We start from the raw sequence: 26,422 nt of genomic DNA, 5'->3' as shown, positions 1-26,422 counted from the left end.
AAATCAGGTGCATATTAGATACATTAAATTAGATTAAATTATATTTTCAGCTAACACATAGCTAATGAACTATTAAAATATCAAACAAAAATAATATTTGATTTTATTTAAATAGTTTTTTTTGTACTTTAATATTTAATACGTCTCTAAAACTAAAAAGTTATGACAAGTGTCTAGTAAAAAATATTACACATTTTACTTACGACGAGTCACAATTTAGAATATTAATTTGGAACTTTTAATTCGATTTTATTAATTAAATTACAAAACATAAGACCATCCATTGGTTAAATAATCCGTTAAAACTTTGTAACACTGTTATAACGCTAACCGTTACGTGGATACCATTGGTTTCTTGCTTATTTACTGCATTGCAGTTGCGGATTACAAGCCAAACTTCGTGATAACACTTTATCAACTAATTTATTATAAATGTCATACGTAATAATTATTTACTACAAACAATTTAAATACTTTTTACGCTGATACAAATTAAATAATGTTTCGTTCACATTAAAACGTTTTATTTACTTCCATAATTGACAGATGTAACTCTGGATACGGTTTCGATTAAACCAAATAAAAATTAAAGATATATGTTTAATATAATCTATCATTTAATCACAAAATGACATGATGTCGTTTATTATCATTAAGACAACAAAGTTTCTAGTTGCAGGCCTATATTATATCAAGTGTTTAACGATCCTCAATGAAGTCGACACTAATAAGGCAAGACAGACGTGAGACTTTCCAACAAATACATTAACGTACAATTATGAATTATTATCGTACACTCAACATAATAAATGTACACCTACTTTAGAGATACGTACCTACATGTATCTAAAAGTAGGACACGAACAATTTTTTTTCTCATTTTTATTATGTATATGAAAATCTTTATCTGTATTGTTTTTGTACCTTAAGAATGATGTACTTCGATTTCTGTAATGAGAATTTTATTGTGTATTCTTTCTATCCAAGAGCTCCTTGTATATATTTTTCTTTTCTAAACCTTACATTAAATCTAAGGGACTGCAAAAGCGGCTAGATTAATTAATTTACAACAACGAAGCGACACTAATTTGTCATTTCGGCGTATCGCAATTGAGGTCAAAGGCTGACGGTCACAAATTAATATTGTAGTAATCGCCAATCTTATTATATATATAAATGGAGTTAGTTGCAGACAAATGTACATTATTTGTTAAATTTGTTATTTACGCTTATGTATTTCACGTCAAATTAAATGTGATATAAGTGTCATCTCGACAAATTATGTGTGAGATACACAATGTTATCTCGTAATTCCGTGGTACTTCGTAAATCTTTATCGTTCCTACGCATCATTAGAATTTAGAAACAGGTTGAAGGGTTTGATGTTAAAATTCGTCTTCAAGTGTCATAAGAATTTGCTCTTTGTCTTAGATTTTTCGTAATATTCATATAGGGATTGCATATAATTATTTTTTGTCTATCAATTGTTAGTTACTGTACACGTATAAACTATTTCTCTTTAACAATACGCCTAACTTATGGTACGCAAATTATTGTATTATTATATATTAATGCGTCATTATTATAAAATATGTTTATTTAGACTATAAACATTAAAAGTTAATGTGTTTTTTAAAGAAATAATCACTTAAATAAACCGTCTCTTAGAATTCGCAAATAATGTTTGTGAAATAGGAATTCTTTCAATATTTTTTACTTCCACTTATTTTGTACATTGTTTAAAAATCAATATCTTTATTCAATATTAAGAGATAAGCGTTTATAACGTTCCGTGAATGATTTTTTGTCGGAAAAGCCTTTTGAAAAACTCATCATCGCGATGTACCTGTGATTGGTTGGGTCACCCATAAAATATTTCGATAATTTTTTTATTGCTTTTTAACGACAACAGCATAGATATTTCAACCCGATGATGCCAACACGAGTCGTCTTATTATTATCATCATCAGCTTTTCGGAGCTCACTGCTGAGCAAAGGCCTCATCTCATATGGAGAAAGTTAGAACATTAATCACCATGCTTGCTCAAGACAGGTTGTCGATTTCAATCTTATAATTTGAAATTATAAGACCAGGTTTCTGCACGATGTTTTCCTTCACCGTCCGTCAGTGGTGTCTAAATACTCTTAGAAAGTAGGTACATATGACTCGGAAAAGATCACATTGGTACTTGCCAGGTTTCGAACTGGCGCCTTAAGGTATGAGTGGCGGGCTTTTAACTTCCAGGCCACCACGACTTCCGTCTTATTAAACCCTTGTTAATTGTTTATTATCTGATCACATGTACACATATTTACTCATAGTTTCCATCGTCACGGTACATACGGAGCGGTAACAGTTTAGCTTTCATCAATATTCGTACATTATAGTATTAACGTAGGTTATTTAATGAGACAAGCTCAAAGTGTCGTACGTAGTGTGACGAGGCAAACTCGGACTAAGCATACCTACTGATCCAATTTATCACAGTCACTTAGAATAACACGCGTAAAGTAACTATGAATATTGAACACTTCATCGTACATGAATGTTGTTGTTCAGACATAGCTTCAAATAATAAACGGCTTCTCAACGAGTCCCCTATGAGTTCAAACCTGTAACAACATACCTAATATTTATTCGTGTTGATACGTGACTTTCGGTAGAATATATGAAATCATGAATTCAACTAATTTTATGGAAGCGATTATTGTTGTATGTAGTGTTGGAAAAGAGTGTGATAAAATTTAATTTTTAATAAAGAAAACTTAACAACAGGAATATCGCCAAATACGGCACTCACTTAATGATCTATAGGTTTCAGTACTCCATTGAATCCTATTGATATACTTTGAGCATTTTCATACAAATACGACACTCTTTGTAGTGAAGTTAATTCAATGATTCTTTGAGGACTTTTAGCACAAAATAATCTTTTAAGGAATATTGAAATTTTGCTTTGTAAGCACTCCGTAATGAAGGAGATCTTAAAAAGTTCACAAATTTCGTCAGACAAGAGTACAGATCGCAATGATATAGCACGCTAGGTAACACCACTCTTACTTAACACTGTAATTTTTAAAATACCTACACTTGATTAACACATTTATATCCCCGAGCGTGGATTACAGCGGCTTGGGAGTATTTTAGTAATAGATATTTCAGGCTTCATTAATTATCAGCTTCAATGAACAGAATGCCGTGTACATGTGGGTAATCTCTAGTAATACGGAGACAGGGGAATATTTGTCTGTTAGCTGGGAAATCTGACAAAATGTGATTATATGGAAAACTCCTACCGAACCAGCCCACAAAGTGGAATCACATTGATTTTCAACTACCTCTGTATACTATTAGATTTAAAAAAAACAACGAAATTTTAAGGTTCTTTTACACAAATGAGGCTAAACCCTGTGTGTTGTTACTAAAAGAAAAGTTTTGTATATATTATTAAAAGACACTGTTCAGAAATATTTTCACCTACACATCTAAGTCTGAAGTAATTTCACTACTCTAATTTATACCTTTTACGACGATTTGTGTTTAAGATAATCCCCAACCTAAAGATAAAAAACTTAATGAAAAAAAAAAAACCATGCCAAATAATTATCTCTTTATTGGCCGACCTTTATAGAGTTCTTTTAGCCTGCAGTGACTTTTACTAAAATGGAATCTTAATTGAGCGTAAATCGTGAGTGTCACATATTATCTCGGCCTTCAAAGACTTTCTGATAAAAGATTTAAAAATAGCTCAAATGCCTGGATATTTTGTTTATAAATAATGCGATAGAGGTCTCTAGTAAGCGTCACAGCAAAACTAGAATTCAATTAAATTTATAAGTTTTTTATCATATTTGATCATTATTTAAATAATCACATTACGTTTGTTTGTTTTAAAAAGGATACTATTTTTAGTAGCACTTAATGTTCAGTGTACACTGTACTGATTCTTGAACCTATCAAAACTTACTTCATATAAAAAACATGGCAATGCAAGGCGTTGATATCAAATAGTAAAAGATGATTCGTAAACTTAACAAGTGCGTAATTCATCTTATTCCGAGCGACCGTAAATATATAATATAATTGTTTCTAAGAAGCCTACGGCTTATACGAACCTAAATAATTTAAGCTAAAATTAATAAATAAGATAATAAACCAAGAATATAATATGACAAAATTATTCATTGTAAAAATACTGTTTAAAATCTTAAAAAAGTCTATAACAATGGACTTTTTAAACTTATTCGCGCGTGCATAAACAATATCGTCTTGTTCAAAGAGACTTTTAGCTGGTGAATAAAAAAAATGTATATTTGTAGAGCTTACGAGCTAAATATATTTCCATTACATTTTACATGTCATTACAAGAAACAGCAATCAGAACCTTAAGTAAAATCACTAGGAACGAGATAAATAGTCAACGTGCCTTGAAAACAAATCAGAACCCGTCTATGTATGCATCTGTATTGGTATTCAAATAATAAATTGATAAAAAAATATTTGTAAAACGACTACTACCTATTTTTTTTTATAATTGATTTAAATTTTTTCTGATTATACACCTTATCTTATACTTCAGGAGTATGTTAGATGCGGCAATTTTTTTTCGACATTAAGTTAAACACAATTACTTATGACGCTACGAAAATTCTTCTACAATAGAAATCTAATCCACAATACGGGTTTAAATGGTTACTACAGAAGAAAAAGAAACTACAAACGAAATGCTGTTACTACCAATAGTTTAGGCTACTGTAAAAAAAATACGTCAGAAGCAAACAGGTCACTATAAACGAATTTATACTTCTACGATTGTTAGAAAATTACTCTGAAAATAAGTTTTTTGTTATTTTATTTTTGAGGGTCAATAAGCAATGAACATATAATTACATAATATTAAGAAAATGTTTAAGGATTTCCCACTAATTTTGATAGTTTCGATAAAACCAATAAATAAATATATTTTTTCTAATATTGTTGAGCTACTAGCCTACTACAACAACGTTTAGATTCCATTGGGTACAATTACATATGATTCATTAATTCTTCAGAATCAATTATTAAATTTTTTATTTATAAATGTTTCACGAGTGAACGTTCACAAAAAATAAAATTTTTAAATGAGTATGAACAAAAAAAAAAATCAGAAAACTATAAATATAAATTAATAAGAGGGAAATAATAAATATATCTATTTTCAATATTGGCCGCCAAGTACAACTCTCAATTCAAACTGTCTCATAATATTGATAAAAACTATTGTATGATTATGGAGTGACTAGCTAGATTAAGGATTACTGAAATACAAAAAAACGGAGCGTGGCTTCAACGATGAGCGGCTTTATTCGAGAGAGAGACAGAGACGACGTCTACAGTCATAAGTCACAAATTAGGATGCGTTCACAAATATATTTAAATTGGGACTGCGTTCATATTTCAACAAATATCTACAAATATATATAAAAGAAATTAGTTAAACTACTTAAAACCCAAACACGGCTGCACTCTGCTGGATTTGACTGTAATGGGAGGTAGCTTAGAACCAGGGGACGGACATAAGAATCTTTCCATACCGTTCGACCGAAAAAGAAAAATAACTTAATAAAATCCAAAATTTGCTTATTGACGACCTCTAAGGCGGAACACAGTTCGCCAGGAGAGCTACACATTTCTAATTCTGAAACTGTGGCGGACGAGGACGCGGGCAAAAAGTAGTATTTTATCAAAAAACAATTCTTTAGATTCAAATTCGCGTAGAATCATTTAACTGTATAAAAATTTGAATCAGAAAAAGCAATTGAATCATGTTGAAGCGATTATTTTAAATTTCATTGGGTTGAATAAGCCTCTTGACGGCACAACGCGTTATAGAGAGCGGTGACAAAAAAAAATGTTCCTCAGCTCATATCTCTCTTGATTTATAACCATGCTACATTTAAGTTCGATTAACTTTGATAAAATATATACTTATATAATATTATCCATTGACAACTAAACTTTTTGTCGTCATAAACACATCTTTAAGCATTAAAGTGGAGAATAAGATATGAAACGCTTTATGTTATATTTTAAATTATGTAACCGTGTATGCGATATCGGAGAGTACAATTCAAATATTATGTGAATATTAAAAAAAAATAATGCAATCTTTTTAATAAAAGACATTTTAACAACACAAAAAAAGAAGAAGGAGAAAAAAAACCGTCACATAATGAGATACGAGGTGGCAAAATTAAGCTTTCTTTTGAAAATCTGTTGGATTTCTATAAAAGATATAGAGAATAAATGATTTAAGGCCGTCGTCTGTAAACACTTAACATGAGACAGCCTGCTTCATACTTCTTCTTTGGCTTAAAAGAGAAAATTCTATACATTCAGTTTTTTATAGAAGACCTATTTTGCGAAAGAAATAAATTGACTCCTTTCAACATTCATATATCTCAGAAGCGGAAAAATTGTATATTTACAAAGTAATATTTTCTCTAACTTAATATCATTTGTTAGCAATTTACGTAAAAGATTCTATTTTACGTAAAAGATTTCTTCCTTTAGGAGCAATTTGTGAGGTAATTTCGAATTTCTTTATTAGCTTTTTATTTAACGACGCCATTTTGAATACATACACGTAGTTATATACGTCTTGATTGCTTATTTGAATTTCCTTTAGTTTACGACATAGTTTTGAATAATTTTATTGTATTTAATATACTGAATAATGAAATGAATTTTAAATTCAATAATAATAATGACTTTCGAAAATTATTCATACATGGTAACGACATTTATGAATAGGCACAATATAAATATAAATAATGAAAGTTTCTGTTATTATCATGACCACATTTTTCAATTTGTAAATCTGTTCGATTATCATGACAATTTTCCTAAAGTAAAAATTAATCACCGCTCTTTTCCGTGGTTCAAATATGAGCTGAAAAAGCTATAAGCCCAGCGCTAGCATGGCTTATTTCGTCTTTAAAATGACCACTCGGAAAGTAATTGGCCACATTATAAGGGTGACAGATTTTCGTGTAATCAGTTACGTCGAAAACGTAAACCTTGCTTCTTCCAAGCTTATACCTGAACTTAATTTTCTGACATCTTAATTTTTCCACAAGGTAAATGTAATTAAAATGTCACGTCATCCCTTCTTGTTGCTGATGGTCTCAATCTTTATTTCACTGTCATTCATCTGGACCTCACACTCCCTCCTTAACTTTTAATTTCTAATATGTTGTTAAATACGATATAAGGAAACACGTATTACACCTGGGTCGCAAGTCCCAGGCACTGTTGAAGCTCCACTCCCTGCAACGCAATGGACCCGGCACCCGCACGGTGAATCCATTGAATGCTAAGAGGTTTCGTCTCATTTAAAACGACTGCCCGGAGAGTCGGGCTGACGCTGGAAAGACAGTTGACGCTGGAAAGACAGATGGCGCTGGAAAGACAGATGACTGCTGGAAAGACAGCCGAGGGTAACGGCCTAGCAAGCCCAGCCCAGGATTTACGAAGCTAAAAGTCCTATTAAGAAAAATACCCCTAGGACAGTCCGAGAGGGGGGGCGAAAGATCTGTCCACCGGTCGATATAAACGGCGAAAACGGCGCGAATACGGATTTGAAATGCCCTACGTGCGGGAAAAATTACAAGAGACGAGCCTGGTACATTAAACATCTAAAAACACATAATGGTGTTGAAGCACGACAATCGTCGGTAAGTTCTTCAACTTTCACTGCGGATAGAGTTGACCCTCATGTATCCCATGGTGAGCCATTAACTGGAAACTACCAGGAGTCCATTGACATCCGGACACGTCTTAGCATTCCAAACATGAAACAATCGACTTGGAAAGTTCACGACGACAATTTAGCGGACCTGTTAGAGCATCCGGGCTCGAAGCAGGATTTGAACTCGCGAGTAGAAACTTTCCAAAATACTATTTACGACTACTTTAACGAGCAATATCCACCTCGAAATCATTACGCTCGCAAAAATAAAGACAATTCTTTCAAGATAAAAATGAGGAGGAAAAAACGGGAATTAATAAAAAATCTACGTATAGCCAAAGCCCTAGGCGACAATCACCTTAGTCATCAACTAGCTAGGGCGTTAAGATCAATTCTAAAATTAATTCAAGGAATATCGGCGCAAACCGCAAAAAATCGCGATAATTTTGGACCGGGCAAAACAGGAAGTAGATTTTGATAAAAACCCTTTTGAGTATTCGAAAACCATTTTTAAGAAAGAACGCGGACAGCTTCTCTTGACCAATGAACAAATTTACGATCATTTTAAGAGCACATACGAAGTGCCTAAAAGTGTAAGACTCTATGCGGATCCCAACGATCAAAAACCTGGAATTCCTCGTTTCGATTTCCACGGCATCCCTCCAACGCTAGATGAGATAAGTATTCAGATAAAGAAAAAATCGTCTAAATCTGCGCCGGGACCCGATGGTATCCCATATATAGTCTTTAAAAAATGTCCATCGGTTCGTAAACATCTCACATATATATACGATAAAATCTGGTCAAGGAAGCAAATCCCGGAGTGCTTCGGGAAAGCAATTTTTGTCCTCATTCCCAAAAAAGATCGAGTCACAGATCCGAAAGATACTAGACCGATAGCCTTAACAAATACTATATCCAAAATCTTTTTCTCAGTTCTACAAACGAGAATGACGCGATTCATGCTCAGCAACAGGTATTTTAGGCCAAATCACCAGAAAGGGTTTTTACCCGGAATTTCTGGATGCCTAGAACACAACACTTTGCTGTCGGAGAGTTTAAAAGATGCTAGGAAAAGCGAGAGGCAAATTACAGTTTGTTGGATAGACTTAGAGAACGCGTTCGGGTCGATACAACACGAATTGATGCTATTCGCGCTGAGATGGTACAACTTTCCGCCCCTAGTTACCGATATGATCGCGTCGTATTACTCAAAATTAAAGTTTTCTATAACAACTAAAGAAGGCCATTCAAAAACTTTTAGTTACAATGTAGGACTATTTCAAGGTTGCTGTTTGTCTCCAATTGTATTTAATATTGTAATTAACATCTTAGTAGATAAATTAAGCAGCAACGAGAAAAAATGGGGGTATCGGTTCAAGTTTAATAATAAATACACGGAATCCATTTTAGCCTTCGCTGACGATCTCGCAATACTGACACGTAACCCCAAACACTGTCAAGTACTATTAGATGAAGTGGATAGATTCTGTGAGTGGACCGATGGATTGAGGACAAAACCATGTAAATGTCACTGTCTGTGTCTCGGTAGGCGGAGTACAAGATACACCTCATACGATCCGGGATTATCGTTAGGCGGTCAATGCATTTCTACGGTTACAGAAAATGCACCATTTAAATTTCTCGGTCGGAAGATTGATAATATAGGTCGTACTCCATCTTTAGAAGGTATAGTAGATAGCTTTTTAAACGATCTCAACAAGGTAGATAGCCAACAGATCAGTAACGTTAAAAAAGCTTGGATCTACGATAATTACCTAACTTCACGTTTAAATTGGCCTTTCCTCGTTTATGATTTCAATAAAACCCTTCTGTCAAAGTTAGATGCAGGCGTCATAAAGATGTTGAAGTTGTGGCTCGGGCTCGAGCTAACGGCTGATTCATCGGCTTTATTTAGGGATCGCAATAGTTTTGGGATGAGTCTAAAAAGGCCATCGGAGCTCTACAAACACCTGAGAGTTTCCAAGAGATACATCCTGGGGAAATCCCAGGATGACGTCGTTACATCGCTCCCAAAAGACAAAGATGCCCCAGAGCTAGAGTCAAGGCTTCAATTCCACAAGCAGTTTATGATAGGAACGCAAAGTAACAGAGTAGGGTTAGGGTCAAGTAGGAAGGTCCAAGATACGGATATATTGAAGTCTTTTATTCGGCAAGACGAGAATGATAAATATAAGATCCATGCAATAAGTTTAGAAATGCAGAACGAGTGGTTAGACATAGGAGATTTTTGCATCCCATTAGCACTAAAATGGCGCACCTTAATCCATGACTGGTCGCCAGCATTGCTAAAATTCTATCTCAATGCGTTCCAGATGACTCTCCCAGATCAAAGTAATTTAGTGAGATGGGGTAAAGGTACCGAAAAGACTTGCTATATCTGTGGGAAGGCAGTTGGAACTGCTAGGCACTTGTTAGTGGGATGTAAGGTACTCCTCGATAGCGGTCAATACTCGCGTCGTCACGATAGGGTTCTAGAAATCATATGTGAAGCGGTTAGTCTTTCGGTAGCCAGAGCGCAAAAGGAAATAACCACAAACGAGCGATCAGTAGGTTTTGTGAGAGAGGGCACTAGGGCTATAAAAACAAATGTTAAGCCTTACTCCATCCTTAAAGCGGCTACGGATTGGACTATAATGATGGATACGTATGAAAAACAATACAAAATCCCCGAGGATATTTGTGCGTCGGCCTCCAGACCAGACATATTTATGTATTCGCGAATCTTAAAGCGCGTTGTGATGATAGAGCTTACGGTTCCTTGGGAAACCAACATCCCCAAAGACCATACCATCAAGGTCAACAAATATTACGAGCTCACAAACGAACTCACTCGAAATAGGTTCGTCGTGGATTTATACGCGGTAGGAGTGGGAGCGAGAGGTATAACGGCTAAATCTCTCTACAACCTGCTAAAAGACTTGGGCCTGTCCAGAACTCACATCAATTCGTTCTTGGAACGTACTTCGAAGGCAGCCCTAGTAGGTTCTTTTCAAATATGGTTGGGTAGGGAGAGGAGCTTGGACAGTGGAGGTGAGCGTTTAACGCGCGTTAGTTAGGGGCCCCTTAAACCTACACCTGGGTCGCAAGTCCCAGGCACTGTTGAAGCTCCACTCCCTGCAACGCAATGGACCCGGCACCCGCACGGTGAATCCATTGAATGCTAAGAGGTTTCGTCTCGTCTATAACATATAACATTATGTTGCGCCGGTATGATAAATAGAATATGGCTGTCATAGACCATCACATACATTATAATTTTATATTGTTTCACTGTTCCCAATATTTAGCGTAAAACTCTGCTCATTCCGCTCTTGAAAGTCTTCAATCACTTTTTACCTTTCCACTACCATTCCGTTTCAATCTTTCCTTCCTATCCACGATTACGGAAACTATTATTCACTAACAGTATATCCTATTGCTGTAAATAATCTTCTCGATCCCTTCTGTCAGGTTTTCGTCACTGTTAGCAATGCTTTTAATGGTGTTGATTAAGACCTCTTGTAACTTCTATTTCCACCATAACCAAGTTCCTTGTAACAAGTATATTTCTTCCTATTTTATTATGGTGGTCAGACGCGTTGTTGCTATGTAGTCTTTAGCGTTCCTCAAGGCCATATAAAGTTCCTCTTCTTTTTTATATTTTATAAGCGAATGTAAGCTCTGTTACATGTATGTCCAATTGGCAACACTAACTGTCCATGACTTGCAACTTTTCAAACTAATGTTGCTTTAACTCAACCCAAATAATATCTCAATCGGGGCTGGCGATTACGGTATACGTATTGATCTGGTTTGGTCTAACGTGATGCTTAATTGCGGGTAGTTCCATACAATTACCAAAAAATGAATAAAATCCCGTATCGAAATTCGATAATCAAAAAATTTCTTAATTTAAGCTGTCTAAAAAAAGTGTAGGTATCCATATACATCCCAAATCACCCTAAATACGGGCAGGAAGGGAAGCCGGGGAGTTTTAGTGGGTATTCCCAGTGCCAATACCATCAGGCGCTGGGCGACCCCCACACAAAACTCACTGTCGAGCCAGGGCAGTGAGCAGTCTGTAAGAGGATTTCTGCCCAAAAAAAAAAAAAAAAGGTATCCATATACAAAATTGCAAGTTGAATGATAATGTAAAGAAAGTGTCGCAGATACTTGTCACCTCACTTCATCCGTTATTAACGCCTTAAAAACTTTCTTTCTGTTAAGCCTGTAGTCAGCTTATTACTAATACCTACTTACGACTTATAACTAATACCTATTGGCTATTGTTGATCAGGTTGATGAATGCTTTTCGAACCATAATAAAACACTACTAAATAATTATGTTTACTAAATACATGCATTTTTGTTCGCAAATTTCATTATATCTTATTAAAGACGCCAATTACAACAGTTAGTCAAACAGAGCGTAAAACTCTCAACTTTTTAATGTAGATTTTTATAACGAACAGCATTGTTCTTGGAGCAATCAGTTTCTTTAAACTCCTATACAGATATTTGGATTTCTTTCTGACCAGTTTGATGTAAGCTATTCGGCTCCCCGACGATTTGCCGGAGACTATATGGTAGGGTTTCTCGAGTGATGCTTTAAAATATGAAGCATTTTCTAAAGGATCGTGAATCTTAATTTCCATCATACTCTGCAAACTGTAGCCGTTAAATCTATTATTATCATTACCATACGATTTTTTCATTTATTTTTCTAGCTTAAGACCTATTTTCATGAACATCCCTAAGATACAACTAGGCCTATGATAGGGTAGTTACACCTTTTACCTATTTTTAGTGAATAAAGCAGATGAACTGAAAAGCTCCATAATAAAATTTTGTATTATAGACATATAAGTTTTCGCTTAAGTCCAAGTAGAGTCAGATGCTAGTAAAAGATAATCTCAAACTATTGACGCTATTCCCGGGAGGCTTCGCTTGCTTCTAACAACGGTGAGCGGGGTCAATAGAATAGATTGAAGTAACTTACCACAATAAACGGGAGAAAAATATCGTAATTCTCAAACAACTTTCAGCATTTTATGAATTTATTTTATTCATAAAAAGGTTAATTTTGCTTTTGATTTTTGCAGTCGGGTAACATTTGTAATATAGTAAGTTATTAAGCGATCGATAAGACATATGAGCTTTAGAATTATCATAGACACACAAATATTATATGATACAAATAAATTTATACTGTGATTTTAATATGACTTAACCAAATTGCGTTAACTGTATTTTATAATTAAGGATTTGAAGAAGATTTATAATTTACCAAATTTGCCTTCGACTCTTAATTTGAATCCCCAAAGAATTTTATCAAAATCCCACTAATAATTTCGAAAAATATCAAGAAGTTAGAAACTTCTTTAGCATAAATATTTATAGCTATTAACGTTGCTAATGTTCTTTTATTTCATCATTCATCAAGTCTAACTTTAAAATTACTTTCTGTTTACTCGTAATTGGTATCATCAAGATAAAAATGCTCAAAGTAAAAATGCTCTATTCCAAATAATAGTCGTATTATGATTGTTTTGTTTGGAACACATCGTGTTTCGGGTCGTGGCTATTTCGTTGCTATATTTGATTAAAATACAGATTACTATTTAAAATTATCTGGGTCGTATATTGACCTTTTAATAAATACAATTGAACCGTGATTAAAAGAAAAGTAATTACCCACCAAAACACGTCGGAGCACTTTATATTTGTGGTATTTGATGAAAAGCAAATGCAAAAATATGCAAGCTTTGAAAACGTTTTGCGATTACTCGTTCTATTTTAAAACAACTATTGTCTGTGATACCGATTTTTTCCATAACAATGGATTGTGTTTTAATATAACCTCCTTTCCCCATTTGATTGAAGAGAAAAAAAAAACAAAGATGGAAGATAGAAGTATGTATAAAATGTAAGATTTGTTGTTTTTTGTAATAGTTTCCTTCTGCCTTTAAAGTGGGTAAAAAGTCTATGTTATTCTGATTTCATATAGATTCATATAGATTTGCTTTTTAAAACAATCTATATTATAATAAATGAAAGTCTATTTTCGTATTTGAATACTCTAACTAATCTAAGACTTTTGCAAGTATTCGTTTATATAAAACTAATATTTTTCAGATTAATACGCGTATTTTATTATTTTAAATCTACATACTCCCGACGTTTCGGTCACTTTGCAGCAACCGTGATCGCGGGCAGACGAGTAGTTCAAATTGATGGAAATTAATTATTATATCTTTTAAAACACAGAAGATGGATGAAGGTGTTTTTCCACCAAAAAGACTAATGATATGTAGTTTAAAAAGGGAGAGAAGTTACTTTAAATTGGAGGAAAGAAAGCGGACTCTACAAATTACGACATCCTCTAGCTTTTCGAACGTAACGCGATTATAATATCAGTGTTAGATCGACTTTCAGAAAGCCATTCGTATTCCCCTATTCGGGCTGGTCCATGCCAACTACAAAACACATATAAGATAGTTTCGAAGACCATAAACATCCCTATTTCTCATTAAAGAAAAATATAAGCTGTAAAATTCAAAAAAAAGATTTGGAAAAAAAAAAAACATAAATATCATTATTACCTCATTAATAAAACATGATCAATGATGAATCAAATTTGACGTGAATTATGTTGGATTATTATTATACCGCAGTATTTGAATATTGCTTTTAGAGTTATTGCCAATTTTATGTTGCGGACCGTGGCGGACAGACTATAAATACAATTCGTTAAATCGCCAAGGGATATAGACCGATGTTATATGAGGGTAGTTTTATATTATCTATCAATCAAATGTAAACAGTATCATATCTCACTACACTGACATTTGTTTGTTACGAATAAAAAACATTTCAAAATTTTATCATAAAATATAGGGATTAATAATAATATACAAACATATCTTCATATATATGTATGTATTATGTTGATTTGTACAATGTTTTACATAGAAAATTAACTATTATTATTTCTTTCTTGGAATTTTCCTCAGCAATGACGTTCAAGGTGAATAAATGTACTGTGAATTTTTATATAAAACTTTTCTTTACATCAACGTTGTTTTCATGTATAGTATATTTAAATATTTTCTGGTTGAGAAAATTCTTAGCTTTCCTTAAGGGTTATTTGTTTTAATTTTTCTTGTTATAATTTGTAACGCACAACTAAACACCGTCAACTTTTTGATTTTACACACAAAGCTTTTTTTTTACAGCTTGACGTTACCTTTTAAAGTTACTGAAATTTGTCGCAAAAAAATCAGTTGAAATAAATTACAAAATAAAGCTATACAAAATTTTACAGCTTTCAAATAATATAAATAGTTTTTCATCACTCTCAACTATAAGTATAAAGAATAACCGATAAATATTATAAAAATAGTGTTTGAAACTTGAAAATTATGTTACTAGTGCAAAATTCAGCCCTAAATAATAACGGTAATTTAACTCCGTCTTTGTTAAACAGCCCAATAAGTAACGGTCATGAATCAACAATGACCGGTAAGAATCCATTGTGAATGAAAAGACCCGTTCTATCGACGGCCAAAACACTAATACCATTATACTTCAGACCCTCGATATAAAAGAACTGTTTTATTACTATAATATAAACGTATGAAATCTTAAAAAGTACCTATAGATGTTTATTTTTTGAGTTCTCTAATTATGTTGCCTTACGGAGTCAGGAATGAAGTTTTAAATGTAATTTTTGCAAATTGTTTACGTAAAAATAGATTAAGTAGACATGAACGAAGCCTTTATTAAAAAAAAATTAAATAGCAAAAACATGGGACCTAAACATTATTTACACGAACAGGATTCGAACGTGCAATGTCCACATTATCACATTTCAGTTGCTTTACAAACTAAGCTATCGTGTTCTGACTCGGGTCTGTGATTATAATTAAATTTTTTACATTGTAGTATAGAAAAAAATAAGTAAATACGTCATCACAGATATAAAATTATTATAATATTTATATTACGTTTTGAACATCAATTTCGAGCGTCTAAATTAAGATTAAAATTCCATTTTATAGCGTTCCAGATACGACAGTTATATAAAAAATCTTTTATTCATCGATCCAAGTCAAGGCACGCTAGATTTATTGTTAAAGCAACTTGATATTCCGGAAGTTGCAGGATACCGTCCTTGTCTGTAGATGAATTTTTCATATTATATTTTCTATTTAAATATCAATTTAAGAATAACCTCAACATTTCTCAAATGTTTAAACATAATTATACAACATTATGTTTTAAATGAACTCGGTTTTTCGGTTACTATCGTTTATTGGTTTGTAACCAAATAAGCCCGACGTTTCGGTTCCTGTACAGCAAACCTGATCGCGGGCAGACGAGATGAAAGTTTAAGTCAGTTATTCTTGTTATTTGTCACCTAGCGCCTACGAACTCTTAATTTTATTTGTACCGCTCTGTTACACGTACATTTTCATATAAATGAGTACACGGGAAAGTCTCAGATACGGACAAAATATTTTATTTATATGTATTTTAAACAATCATCTGTTACTTGGTATTTGAGAGTGTTAAATCTAAACGAATATGTTTCACGTTCCGAACCAGTGAACATTAACATGGTGCAAATGAAACAAATGTAGATACATATAAATTGTTATATATATGTATATATATATATATATATATTATTGAGTGAAACTTTAACAACGATGTCATGCATGCATCATGTATTAATTCCAACGTTATAATGAATCACACCAAGTGCTTTATATATATGTAAGTATTTTATATTAATCCTTTTAGCATTGAATTAATCATATGAAGGGGTACAACTTATTTACCTATGTTTGTATCCTTGTAATAACTAACGAACTTATCGGATAACTAACTAGTTTAATGAAATATGTATAAATAATGTTGATTTTGTATCAAAGTGTTAAAATTGCGAAAGAATTCATCCTAAACTGAAACTTTCTTTCCATTATATTAACTGAATCTTTCATTGAGAGTTCATATAAGATAATTAATTGTTAGTATTAAAAGTTTATTAATAGGTGTACTACAGTGGATCAAAAATATTTTCAACTAGAATAATAGAATAATAAAATTGAAGAACCGTTTTTCGTCATACGTAGGTACTGACGATTAAAACGAGCACGAAATATCGAGATTTTAACAAATTGATGAAACGTGCCGTGTTCAATGACGGAGAAGGTTTTATTGAAAGTATTGATACTCATTTTAGGTCTCGTGAGATTTTTGAATAAATAATCTAACATTGTGGTTACGAAAAAACTTGTTTGAAAATAGTCCAACTTTTCTGTAAATTGAGTTTTGTAAAAAATTTCAATATACTCACCTCCAGTAAATTTTAAGAAGTGAATTTTCCATAAGAATAGAAATAAATTGTAAACCTATATAATACTTCAATAAATATTTACCTTTAGGGGGCTATAAGGTTTAATATGATATATAAGGTTTAATTATTTTAAAATATTAAAACAACATTGCTTCCTTTTGTAATATCTTTTAGAAGTGAATTTGACAAAAGTTGGTACAACATCGTGATGATGCTACAAGCTACGATAGATCGCAACAGCTACGTTCACATTACGTAACCTGACACGCTCCCAAAATCCGCAGCATTTGGTAAAGATATGTTTTTCTGCACTTACCTTATTCATACCATTCCCCATTTTGGCTTCGTCTTCTATATTTATTAACAAATTAACAATTAAAATTGGTTCTGTCCAATTTTTAAAAATAACAAACATTGAAATTTAATATATTTCATATAAATTATTTTCATTGTGATTATCGTAAAGAATTAATCGTGTCAAAACGTCAACAGAGCGCGTCACTATGGCTACATTGTTGACACCGGTTGTCACGCGAAATCATCGATATCTTAATTGACACCTGTAATTTACTGGTAAAATTGGAACGCACGCGATTCGTTTTTGATAATAATGCTGACGTTTTTATTTTGCACGCGGCTTTGTGTTATTGATCGTTATAATTTCGCGGCTTCGGAATTGTTTTTTGTAACTGGACGTGCGCTCCCAACCAAGGGCTCCGCGCTACTGGTAAACGGCCGGGATTCACTGCGTCTATAAACCTTCGGAGCTTGACGCTCGCAGCCATCGATATCGATACTCCTTTTTATATTTATTTTTTTTGTATGTAGTGCTTCCATAAAATTCTGTATAATAGAGTAAAATAAATATGAATTAATGAAAACTCGAAAACATTTACTCACTTTTAATTTTTAATTTAACATTATTATAAAATGTAAATATCCACTAGTCCATAACTAGTCCATAACTAGTCCACTTAACTATCTCACAAATACAAATAATCTCCTTTTTTCTAACATAGTTAACTATCATATATGTAACTTATTAAAATATATAAAAGTATATTAATGGTGGAATATGAAAACGAATATAGCCTTTGTAACTTTGAACTCTGACAAGCTTTGCATTGTCAGTAGACATGTTTTTTAAGACTTACCTATAAATAATACGACAAAGGACCTGCCGCCTCTGATGAACTGACGTTTAAAATATATAATAAGAAACATATTATATAACAAGAGTTTTAATACGGGAATATGAACCAACTAGTCTTATGTTGAATATATTTTGTCCTTCCTTGATACCACACACAATGAATCGCAAGTAGTGTGCTCTATATAATGCATCTATTCATGCAAACACGCATGGTATTCATGATTTTTAATATTCAACACTGTAGTTATACAAGAAAATCTTGTTTAAACCTAAATTACACACGCAGTTGCTGTTACGTGTAATTAAACTGGTAGTTACTTAAAAATGCTTTCGATATCTATACGTTTTAGTTTAAGGCTTATATTTATAGATTGTCGTTATCGAAATGTTGTATCAAAATGAAAATAGGCATATTATTTGATGATGATGAAAGAAGCCTGCTTGGAACTTAAAAAATAATAATCGTAGGTGGTTTTTTTATAATACTTAGGTATAAATAAATATTATGAAATATTCAATTTCTACACGAGGGAGTTATATTTAAATTACACGCATGCTTGCACGCACGCACGCACATGCATTGTAAACGTATTTTTTGATGGTGTGATGAATGCCGAATATGGAATTCTTTATTTAAAAAGCTTATTATTATTTTATGGGAAATGGACTCTTTATGATGTCTGTACCGTTTCTTTCATTTAGACGCCTGCTTAGTACTGATTGATAGCTAAAGGTTTGATTGCAGCAGTTCATTAAATACGTAAACAGAACTAAATTATTGTTATCAATGCACTATTGTACTATTTAATATCTGTTACTTATTTTTAATATAGCCATTGTGGTCTGTTCGCTTAGCTCATTTAGGTTTACAATCTGAGCAATTCATCTAGGTTTTAAAAGAGAGAATTTTTATAAAATGTAGAAAACAACGCTCAGAAGTATTTTTTTTTTTAAATCTTTAATAGTTATAGCGAAATATCTGTTATGAGTAGGTAATACTGATTTTTTTTTTTGTCTGGAATCGTTTCGTTTGTATATTATGATCTTCTTACATCTACCCTATTTGTGTTTTCCTCTAGTAAATTTGACGACAATGTTGTCATCATTAGGATTTTAACTAACGAAAATCATTATTTGATTACGAAAAATAATAAGAAAATTATTGGGGCAGATACTACATGATATATAGATTTTCGATTTCCGTTAAAAAACTATTAATCAACATCTTGCTATTCTTCATTGATTCTGGAATTACTAATGATATTTCGAAGATTAAATCAATACAAGACACTATAAATACCACTAAAATCCATTTAACATAATCACAGTGGTTTCAATTTATCATAATTTTATTTTATTTCATAAGTAATTGGCCAATATACAAATATGAATATAAATATTTCAACAATAGTTACTACGAAAACTTTTAACGCTATATTAACTAATAATTTTGCAATAGATGATATTCTTTAAATTGGAAACATCTACATGAAGTAAGTAGGTATAAATTTTAATGAGCACATTTTTTTTAAATCGATAGGTACGTTTATTACTAATTTATTATTATTATTACCAATTAATATCAACATAAAAACGAAAACTAATCCGCCGATAAAGTGAAATAGGTATAAAACGTATTTAATGTGTTCGTTCGAGGTAGAACTACATCCCTTAGGAATTTCAGGGACTTATAATGATTTATGTGGCTGGCGATCATATTGAATCTTAATCGTCGCTTAAGTGACAAGAGATTGCTTGCCAAGTTCGTAGCATCTCAAAAAATATATAACATAAACTATTAATCGACACATTTAATAGAAAATATTCTAGATTTAATAACTGCACTTCGCTCAAGTAATTAGGTATCTTATTAACATAAGAGAATAACCCAATCATCTGATTAGTTCCAGTGCTATATCAAAGCGTTGATGGCGAAGTTTCATTATCTTTAGGTTACAAACGTATCTTTGATTGAAAGGCCCATTAGTTGATTAAAAAAACCGCGAAACTAGGTAAGCTTTTGACATAATGATGTTCCAACTTCCATAGAATGATGTTGTTTAGTACGTAGTTATGTACACTCCAAGCCATTCATTTTGTTAATATTATCTGGTGTCCCAAGAAATAATTCATTTAAATAATAAATAGACAGTTTATGAGTTAAAATATACTTAAATTACACTTTACTCGTATTACTAGTAGAGGAGTGCATTTGTTGGTTTTGCCTCAACACTATAAAAATAAAGTACGTTGTGAATTTTGCGTATAAACTTTCAGTAGAAAGGCCGTTGTAGAAATTATAAAGTATAAAAAAATTGCTTTACTCCATCGTTACCTATGTTTTATATTCTTCAAAACCATCATTTAATAGATAAGGTTTATTTATACTTTACATTTTTATAATTATTATCAATATCCAAACTAAAAACTTCAAATGTCCTCGTTTCATCCCACTAATTTGATATTTAACTCTTTAAAATGTCAATATCTCAATATATAAAACAAATCGGCGCAATTCTTATTCATTGAATAATCAACAATTGAGGGTAGTTTTAAATTTTAAATTATCAGGTATCACCTGCATAGCCACCTGTGCAAGTGTAGTCACATTAATAGGTGTTGGTTGGTATAAATAGAGGCGAGAGATTAAAAATAGTCTCGCTCGAGCCGTTGCAGCGGTCGGACATCTTCGCAGTAAAGGATTCATCAAACCAGCTATGAGAGTTACCTTTAACAGCCTTAGAGCCTGACGACAGTCAAGAATAAAGTCATTAGTAGCGTCAGTTATGCTGACGTCACTCTTTTAAAAAACGTCAAAATTGGTTCTAACCCCGACCTATATAATTAACTCCTATTTAGCAGTTACTAAAAAAAGTCAAATGGGATAATGACATCTGTCATTGGATTAAAATATATCGTCTTTTTTAATGGTTTTCTGTATACACATACAATAAAATTCAAACAAACAAATTATAGCCTCAAATCAAGTTTGTCTGCTTTTGATATTAATAATAATAAATAAAATACAACGAGGATCTAACAGGAACCTAAGAAACATTACACAGAAAACGAAATCTTATTTACATATAATAGAAAAAGCTATAGACATCTCTTTCATGTCAATAAAATATATATCTTTGGGTGAGACATTGTAGTTAAATAAATAAATTTTAAACGAAATATATGAGAGTGACAATAATATATTTATTTTATTTTATCCTTTCACTTCATTTTTTACTTTTAAATGATATCAAGCTTGAAGTAATACTATATTTATAATACAAAAAAAGTATTTCCAGACTACTATTAAGACTCATTTCCTTGATCGAGCCACTAATGCCAAGCCTTGTATAATTAGAGCTGTACCAAGCCACCATTTAAATGATGAAACTTCATTAAACATTGCCACCCCAATGATACCCTGTAATTAATAATATATTTTTTATCTACAATATCACAAATATTCTTACTTTCCATAAACAAAATATGTTATGTAAGCACTCTATTTTATTATTGTAGTATTACAATTGACCTACAGACAAAATGTAACTGGATGCAGAAGATATAACTGTCGGGGCTACAGAGTTTGAAGCTGCATCTAATGATCTGAGGTAGCATCGGCAGCCCCATGTGTTTACTAAAACCATGCTTATTAATAACACAGCCCATAAAAAGTAACTGTCACCCTGTAATAAACATATTATAGTAAATAAAGAATAATTTGTAAGAATATTACACAATCCATTTCATATTTATATTTAATAATTTTGATGCACACTGCACTGAGAATGATGAAATTATAACTTAGAAGAATAATTTTTTAATGAAACATTTGTGTTTTTAGCAAAGTAAATCAACATACTACAACCACAGGAGTCCCTGACAGTTTCCCCAACGTACTGCCAGCTGAAGACCAAATACCAGCCATAAATGCCTCCCGCAACATTTTTGCAAACCTTATAAGCGCTTATTCAAAAATTTTGACGAATATGTATGGAAAGTATAGAGATTTTTAACGCTAATTCTTATCAAGCATTAAAACTTTAGCCATATCTTTTATGACTCATTAGATTTATAGGCACTCTGTTGCAACAGTGAGGTAGTTCGTTTTAATAATAAATGTATAATGACTTTAAAATGTATTTAATTCCTTTTTGTACATAATAATACATTAAAATAAACATTCATATTTAATACTTATTACTAATTAATAGCTGTATAGGTACACAGGAAAAGAACTTTTATGTTGATTGTACGGCCTCATGAATACCGAACTAAGAAGTAAGAACTTTTACAAATGACATATATGTTTTTTCACTTTGACATTGGCATGAATTGTCATCAGTAAGTATTTTTTTTATTGCCCTAAACATCTTGATTTTAAGTGCTACATAATATCTATCGTTTTTGGGTAAATCAGACATAACTTCACTTTCACCTTCATTATGATGGAAGATTCATTACCTCCATTATCAGTCATAGGACTCACGTTAAGAGTTCCTTTATTTATTGACAGATATTTCAAAACTGTTAATTTTTTCCTCTTAACGATAAGAAGATTTCATCTTAAATAAAATAACTAACTGGCTTAATATTTAGAATCACCAACAATAAATGGAGTGAGATGTATGTGCGATTGAAACATTTGGTTCTTATTATTATGAGTCTAAGCATTTGTTTTTCTTAACCATAATAAACTTGTGCAATTGAGTTAAAGCATTTATTAAGTAAATAACAAACCTTGTTCTTACATCAACCGACTAGTTACATATTTTATATACTACTCATTTTATATACATACGAATAATTCATGCTAAAGCTTATAAATATTCTAAGAAAAATACTGGTCACATTTTTCAGGAACACTATAGTGAAACAAACCGTCAATAATGAAATGACATTACATTTTTACATTAGACATACGGTCGTTCAAGATTGTATACCTATTTATATTTTATTGTTATCTGCATAGTCAAATCATTGATACGCGGGTTGTGAATAAGAAAGTAGTATTACTAAGACCTCAGCAGTATAAGAAAAAAAAAACAAGTTCCTATTGCCAAATTGTGAATTTCAGAAGTGATTTAAAGCCGACTACTTTTTCTGTTTCAATTTATTCTTACGAGTTTAGAGGAACATTTATTTTTATTTAGTTTTATTATCATACTATACAAAGTAATGATGGATATCATTAAGAGCGGAGATAATGTTTTATTGATCTGGAATAACAACGAACCCAGCGAAATTAGCAATTTAGTTAAAGAAATACAGTCTATTCAGAATGTTTCCGTAGCTATGGAGAACTCGAATATGATAGCCGAAGGTGAGACGATGCTTACATCTAGTTATAAATTGAAACAATTATTTAAAATCAGGCACCCTTTAAAATAAGTTATTTTGTATGTGTTCATGTTTTAATTGACAGGATCAAGACCACAAGCATCATTTGATGTGGTGATATCGAACTGGCTCCAACCAAATTCAGTGGAACACACAGACAGTTTGCTTTCAATTATTATAAAGCTGCTCAAACCCAGTGGTAAATTAATACTAAAAGACCAAAAAGATATTTGTTCACCGTTAAAACTCAATGGTTTTCTTAATGTCATCAAAAATGGTGATCATTATTCAGCCGAGAAGCCTAAGTTTGAGGTAAGATTCAGTTGTTAAGGGGTTAACTGAAATATATATTTATTTAGTTTATCTTGTACTCAAAATAATTGGATAATTATTATGCTGTGATGTTAAATAATGACCAATAGACCATTATGTCTTAGAAAAATTGATCAAAAGTATGCAATTACAGGTTGGCTCCAAAGCATCTCTTAAACTTAAGAAGCCAGCTGTGTGGAAGTTAGATGATACTGTAGAAGAAGCTTGGACGACTAAGGGTGACGATGAAATAATTGATTCAGATATGCTCCTAGATGAGAAAGACTTGACAAAACCTGATGAAAAATCATTAAGAGGCAAGTATTATATCCCAATACATTTATCATAGCAATATGGCCCTACCTTGACTTATAGTATCGTAAAATTATTTCATTGTAATAAAAATGGAATATAAAATTAATGCAAGCAATGAACAGTAAATAATGTTTTTTTTTTTTAAGTTGAAATATTTTTTTTAAGAAAAGGTAACGATACTTTACATTAAAATATATAGACACTTTCTGTAACAACTCAAATAAATAAACTAGTACTGAAACCTCCATTCTATTGTTAAATTCAATTAAAGAACAATTTTTTTTATTCAGCCTATATATAAATGGAAAATATATTTAAAAAAAAAATGATATAAAATTGCTATCTAAAACTACAATAGTTGATAATGTACTGTCATTCATATTTATCATGACGTAAATGTCCGTCGAGGTTTTGTGTTCCAATTACCTGTTGTGGAGGTTCTGTGTTCCAAACGATTTCGTGCCAACATTGAGTAATGGGGCCACAATTGTTAAGGACATTGACTCAAACAATAATAATGCAACAAAAGAAGATGAATGGAAATTTTTATTATATTATGCCTCATTGATGATTATGTTGCGTCTGTAGAATATACGCTATTTTGATATACAAATAAGGATTTGACAAAAAAAAATTTCATATTATGTTTGACTAGTTGAGAAAGTTTTCTTTAGGTCAGTTCATTGTGACGATGTTCATCTCACATGTTTTATTATGGTCATTACATAATGAAATTTCAAAATGTGAATTAATATTTTCTTTACGAATAAAAATATGAAATTAATATATCGCTCTCAGTTTCAGCATACTTTCGATGTAAATAAATACAGCACGACTATTGTTGTTAAAAATATTATTCGAATTCACTATCGTCTATCGACAAATTTAATAAATATCAATGTCTATAATAGTCAAAATTGTTAAATAACTATACACTAGCTTTATATATATATTATTAATGTTATATGTAATGTAAATATATCACTCTTTGCTCAAAATGTTTTTTAACTGTCTCGAAACGTATCAATTGAACGTGTTGTCGAGTTTTTCCTTGAAAAATGTACTTTAAACGATTCATTCTAGATTTTGGGTTAATTTTATTATTTGTGTTTCTAGTGTGCGCCACCACTGGTAAGAGGAAAGCCTGTGCGGACTGCTCCTGTGGTTTGGCTGAAGAGTTGAGAGGCGAAATTAAGGATACACCAAAATCTTCCTGTGGCAGTGTATGTAACCTTGATTATATTTTACTACCTATTCCGTTCCGCTTGGACTTCACACTTAAATTCCATACAAATTGGACCCATATTGGACAGTTTAGCTGTAAAATTAACCTTCGGACAGAATTATATCAACATATATAATGTTATAGCAGTTAGTTTGGATACAAATTAAATTATTTGATTCAAGGTTGACTTCATAGTAATGTTTATACATAATACAAAATTGTAATGCTGTTATAAATTTTTTCTTCTCATTTATATTTCATTACTTACTGAACTATACTTAGTTTTTTATTTTATAAACCACTTATACATATCTGTAGATTTTAATCAGGAAATTATAAATTATGTCATCATAATCTGTTTATTATACATGCTGGGATTGCGCTGTTTGACATTTCCTCGATTAATTCAGAGGTTCGAATCTTCCTTGTGTCGACAACTTTTTATTCTTTGAAGTTCAATTACTATGGTATCCATTTAAATCGAAACTGCTTTAATGTTGCAAAACATAAGTTCTTTTGCCTTCAAATCATTTGCAGAATATGTGTATTTTTTTAATACACACATTTACCTCTAAATCTTAATTAAAGACTACTACTGTGAATTCTTTTGCTTTTAACTGCAGATGTTTTTGTTTTTCACCTTGTGAAAATATAATTTTTCTATAAGGTTTCATGCTTTTTCAACAATGAGCAAAAAGCCTTTGAAAAAAAAAATGATTTCTTAGTTTTAGTTCTAATGGGTAATGTTTTTTTCTAATTTTATTTCCAGTGCTACTTGGGTGATGCTTTCCGCTGCGCCACTTGTCCGTACCTAGGTATGCCTGCTTTCAAACCTGGAGAAAAAGTTGTCTTGGATCTCAAATCTGATGTTTAGTTAGCAGTTTAGTTCTAGAATTCCACATTGTGAATATTTTGTTAATAAATTCTATAGATTCCAATATGCCTGTTTTCATTGAAGTTATAAATTATTCTCGTGGTGACTT

General features: G+C 31.8%; 4 protein-coding genes across 6 annotated transcripts in view; 2 read left to right on the top strand and 2 right to left on the bottom strand.

Moving 5' to 3' along the window:
• Window positions 1–17,863, bottom strand: part of LOC116772330 (dual specificity protein phosphatase 22) — a 42,714-nt gene extending 24,851 nt beyond the window's left edge. Inside the window, exon 1 of one of the 2 annotated variants that reach the window (XM_061522203.1) lies at window positions 17,411–17,863. In XM_061522203.1, the coding sequence (XP_061378187.1) occupies window positions 17,411–17,509 (99 nt within the window). In that variant the 5' untranslated portion in view covers window positions 17,510–17,863. The remainder of the gene's footprint in view (window positions 1–17,410) is intronic. The other variant, XM_061522204.1, reaches the window with a different exon arrangement.
• The window catches only part of LOC116772323 (transmembrane protein 184B), a 60,796-nt gene extending 37,460 nt beyond the window's left edge, over window positions 1–23,336 (top strand). The window contains exons 8-9 of one of the 2 annotated variants that reach the window (XR_009752784.1): window positions 22,092–22,591; window positions 23,108–23,336. Coding sequence is in view for 1 of the 2 variants with exons in the window: in XM_061522202.1 (XP_061378186.1) it covers window positions 22,092–22,099 (8 nt within the window). In the remaining variant the exon portion in view is untranslated. Of the gene's footprint in view, window positions 1–22,091 lie in introns of both variants that reach the window. The other variant, XM_061522202.1, reaches the window with a different exon arrangement.
• On the bottom strand, window positions 21,438–22,240 carry LOC133319084 (uncharacterized). The gene is made up of 3 exons (XM_061522205.1): window positions 22,110–22,240; window positions 21,784–21,933; window positions 21,438–21,668 (listed from the first exon to the last, which is right to left on the bottom strand). The coding sequence occupies exons 1-3, from the start codon at window positions 22,191–22,193 to the stop codon at window positions 21,561–21,563; spliced, it is 342 nt and encodes a 113-aa protein (XP_061378189.1). The 5' UTR covers window positions 22,194–22,240; the 3' UTR covers window positions 21,438–21,560.
• An 81-nt stretch (window positions 23,337–23,417) lies between the features above and the next one.
• LOC116772515 (anamorsin homolog) lies at window positions 23,418–26,377 on the top strand. Its single transcript, XM_032664733.2, has 5 exons — window positions 23,418–23,570; window positions 23,673–23,899; window positions 24,054–24,216; window positions 25,331–25,437; window positions 26,209–26,377. Exons 1-5 carry the CDS (start codon window positions 23,426–23,428, stop codon window positions 26,311–26,313), a joined length of 747 nt encoding a protein of 248 aa, XP_032520624.2. The 5' UTR covers window positions 23,418–23,425; the 3' UTR covers window positions 26,314–26,377.
• The last annotated feature ends 45 nt before the right edge of the window (window positions 26,378–26,422 follow it).

Source organism: Danaus plexippus, chromosome 12, assembly GCF_018135715.1.
Source record: "Danaus plexippus chromosome 12, MEX_DaPlex, whole genome shotgun sequence".
Lineage (NCBI taxonomy): Eukaryota > Metazoa > Arthropoda > Insecta > Lepidoptera > Nymphalidae > Danaus > Danaus plexippus.
Note: the sequence above shows the minus strand (reverse complement) of the source record. Positions and strands in the feature narration are given on the sequence as shown.

Bases quoted from the DNA above. Each gene is read 5' to 3' on its own strand.
- LOC133319084 (XM_061522205.1), bottom strand. From the start codon at position 22,193: ATGTTGCGGGAGGCATTTATGGCTGGTATTTGGTCTTCAGCTGGCAGT. The intron at 21,934-22,109 runs GTATGTTGATTT...TGTTTATTACAG, and splicing joins CAGGGACTCCTGTGGTTGTA to GGTGACAGTTACTTTTTATG. The intron at 21,669-21,783 runs GTAGGTCAATTG...TATTAATTACAG, and splicing joins CATCCAGTTACATTTTGTCT to GGTATCATTGGGGTGGCAAT.
- LOC116772515 (XM_032664733.2), top strand. From the start codon at position 23,426: ATGATGGATATCATTAAGAGCGGAGATAATGTTTTATTGATCTGGAAT. The intron at 23,571-23,672 runs GTGAGACGATGC...TTTAATTGACAG, and splicing joins CTCGAATATGATAGCCGAAG to GATCAAGACCACAAGCATCA. The intron at 23,900-24,053 runs GTAAGATTCAGT...ATGCAATTACAG, and splicing joins CCGAGAAGCCTAAGTTTGAG to GTTGGCTCCAAAGCATCTCT.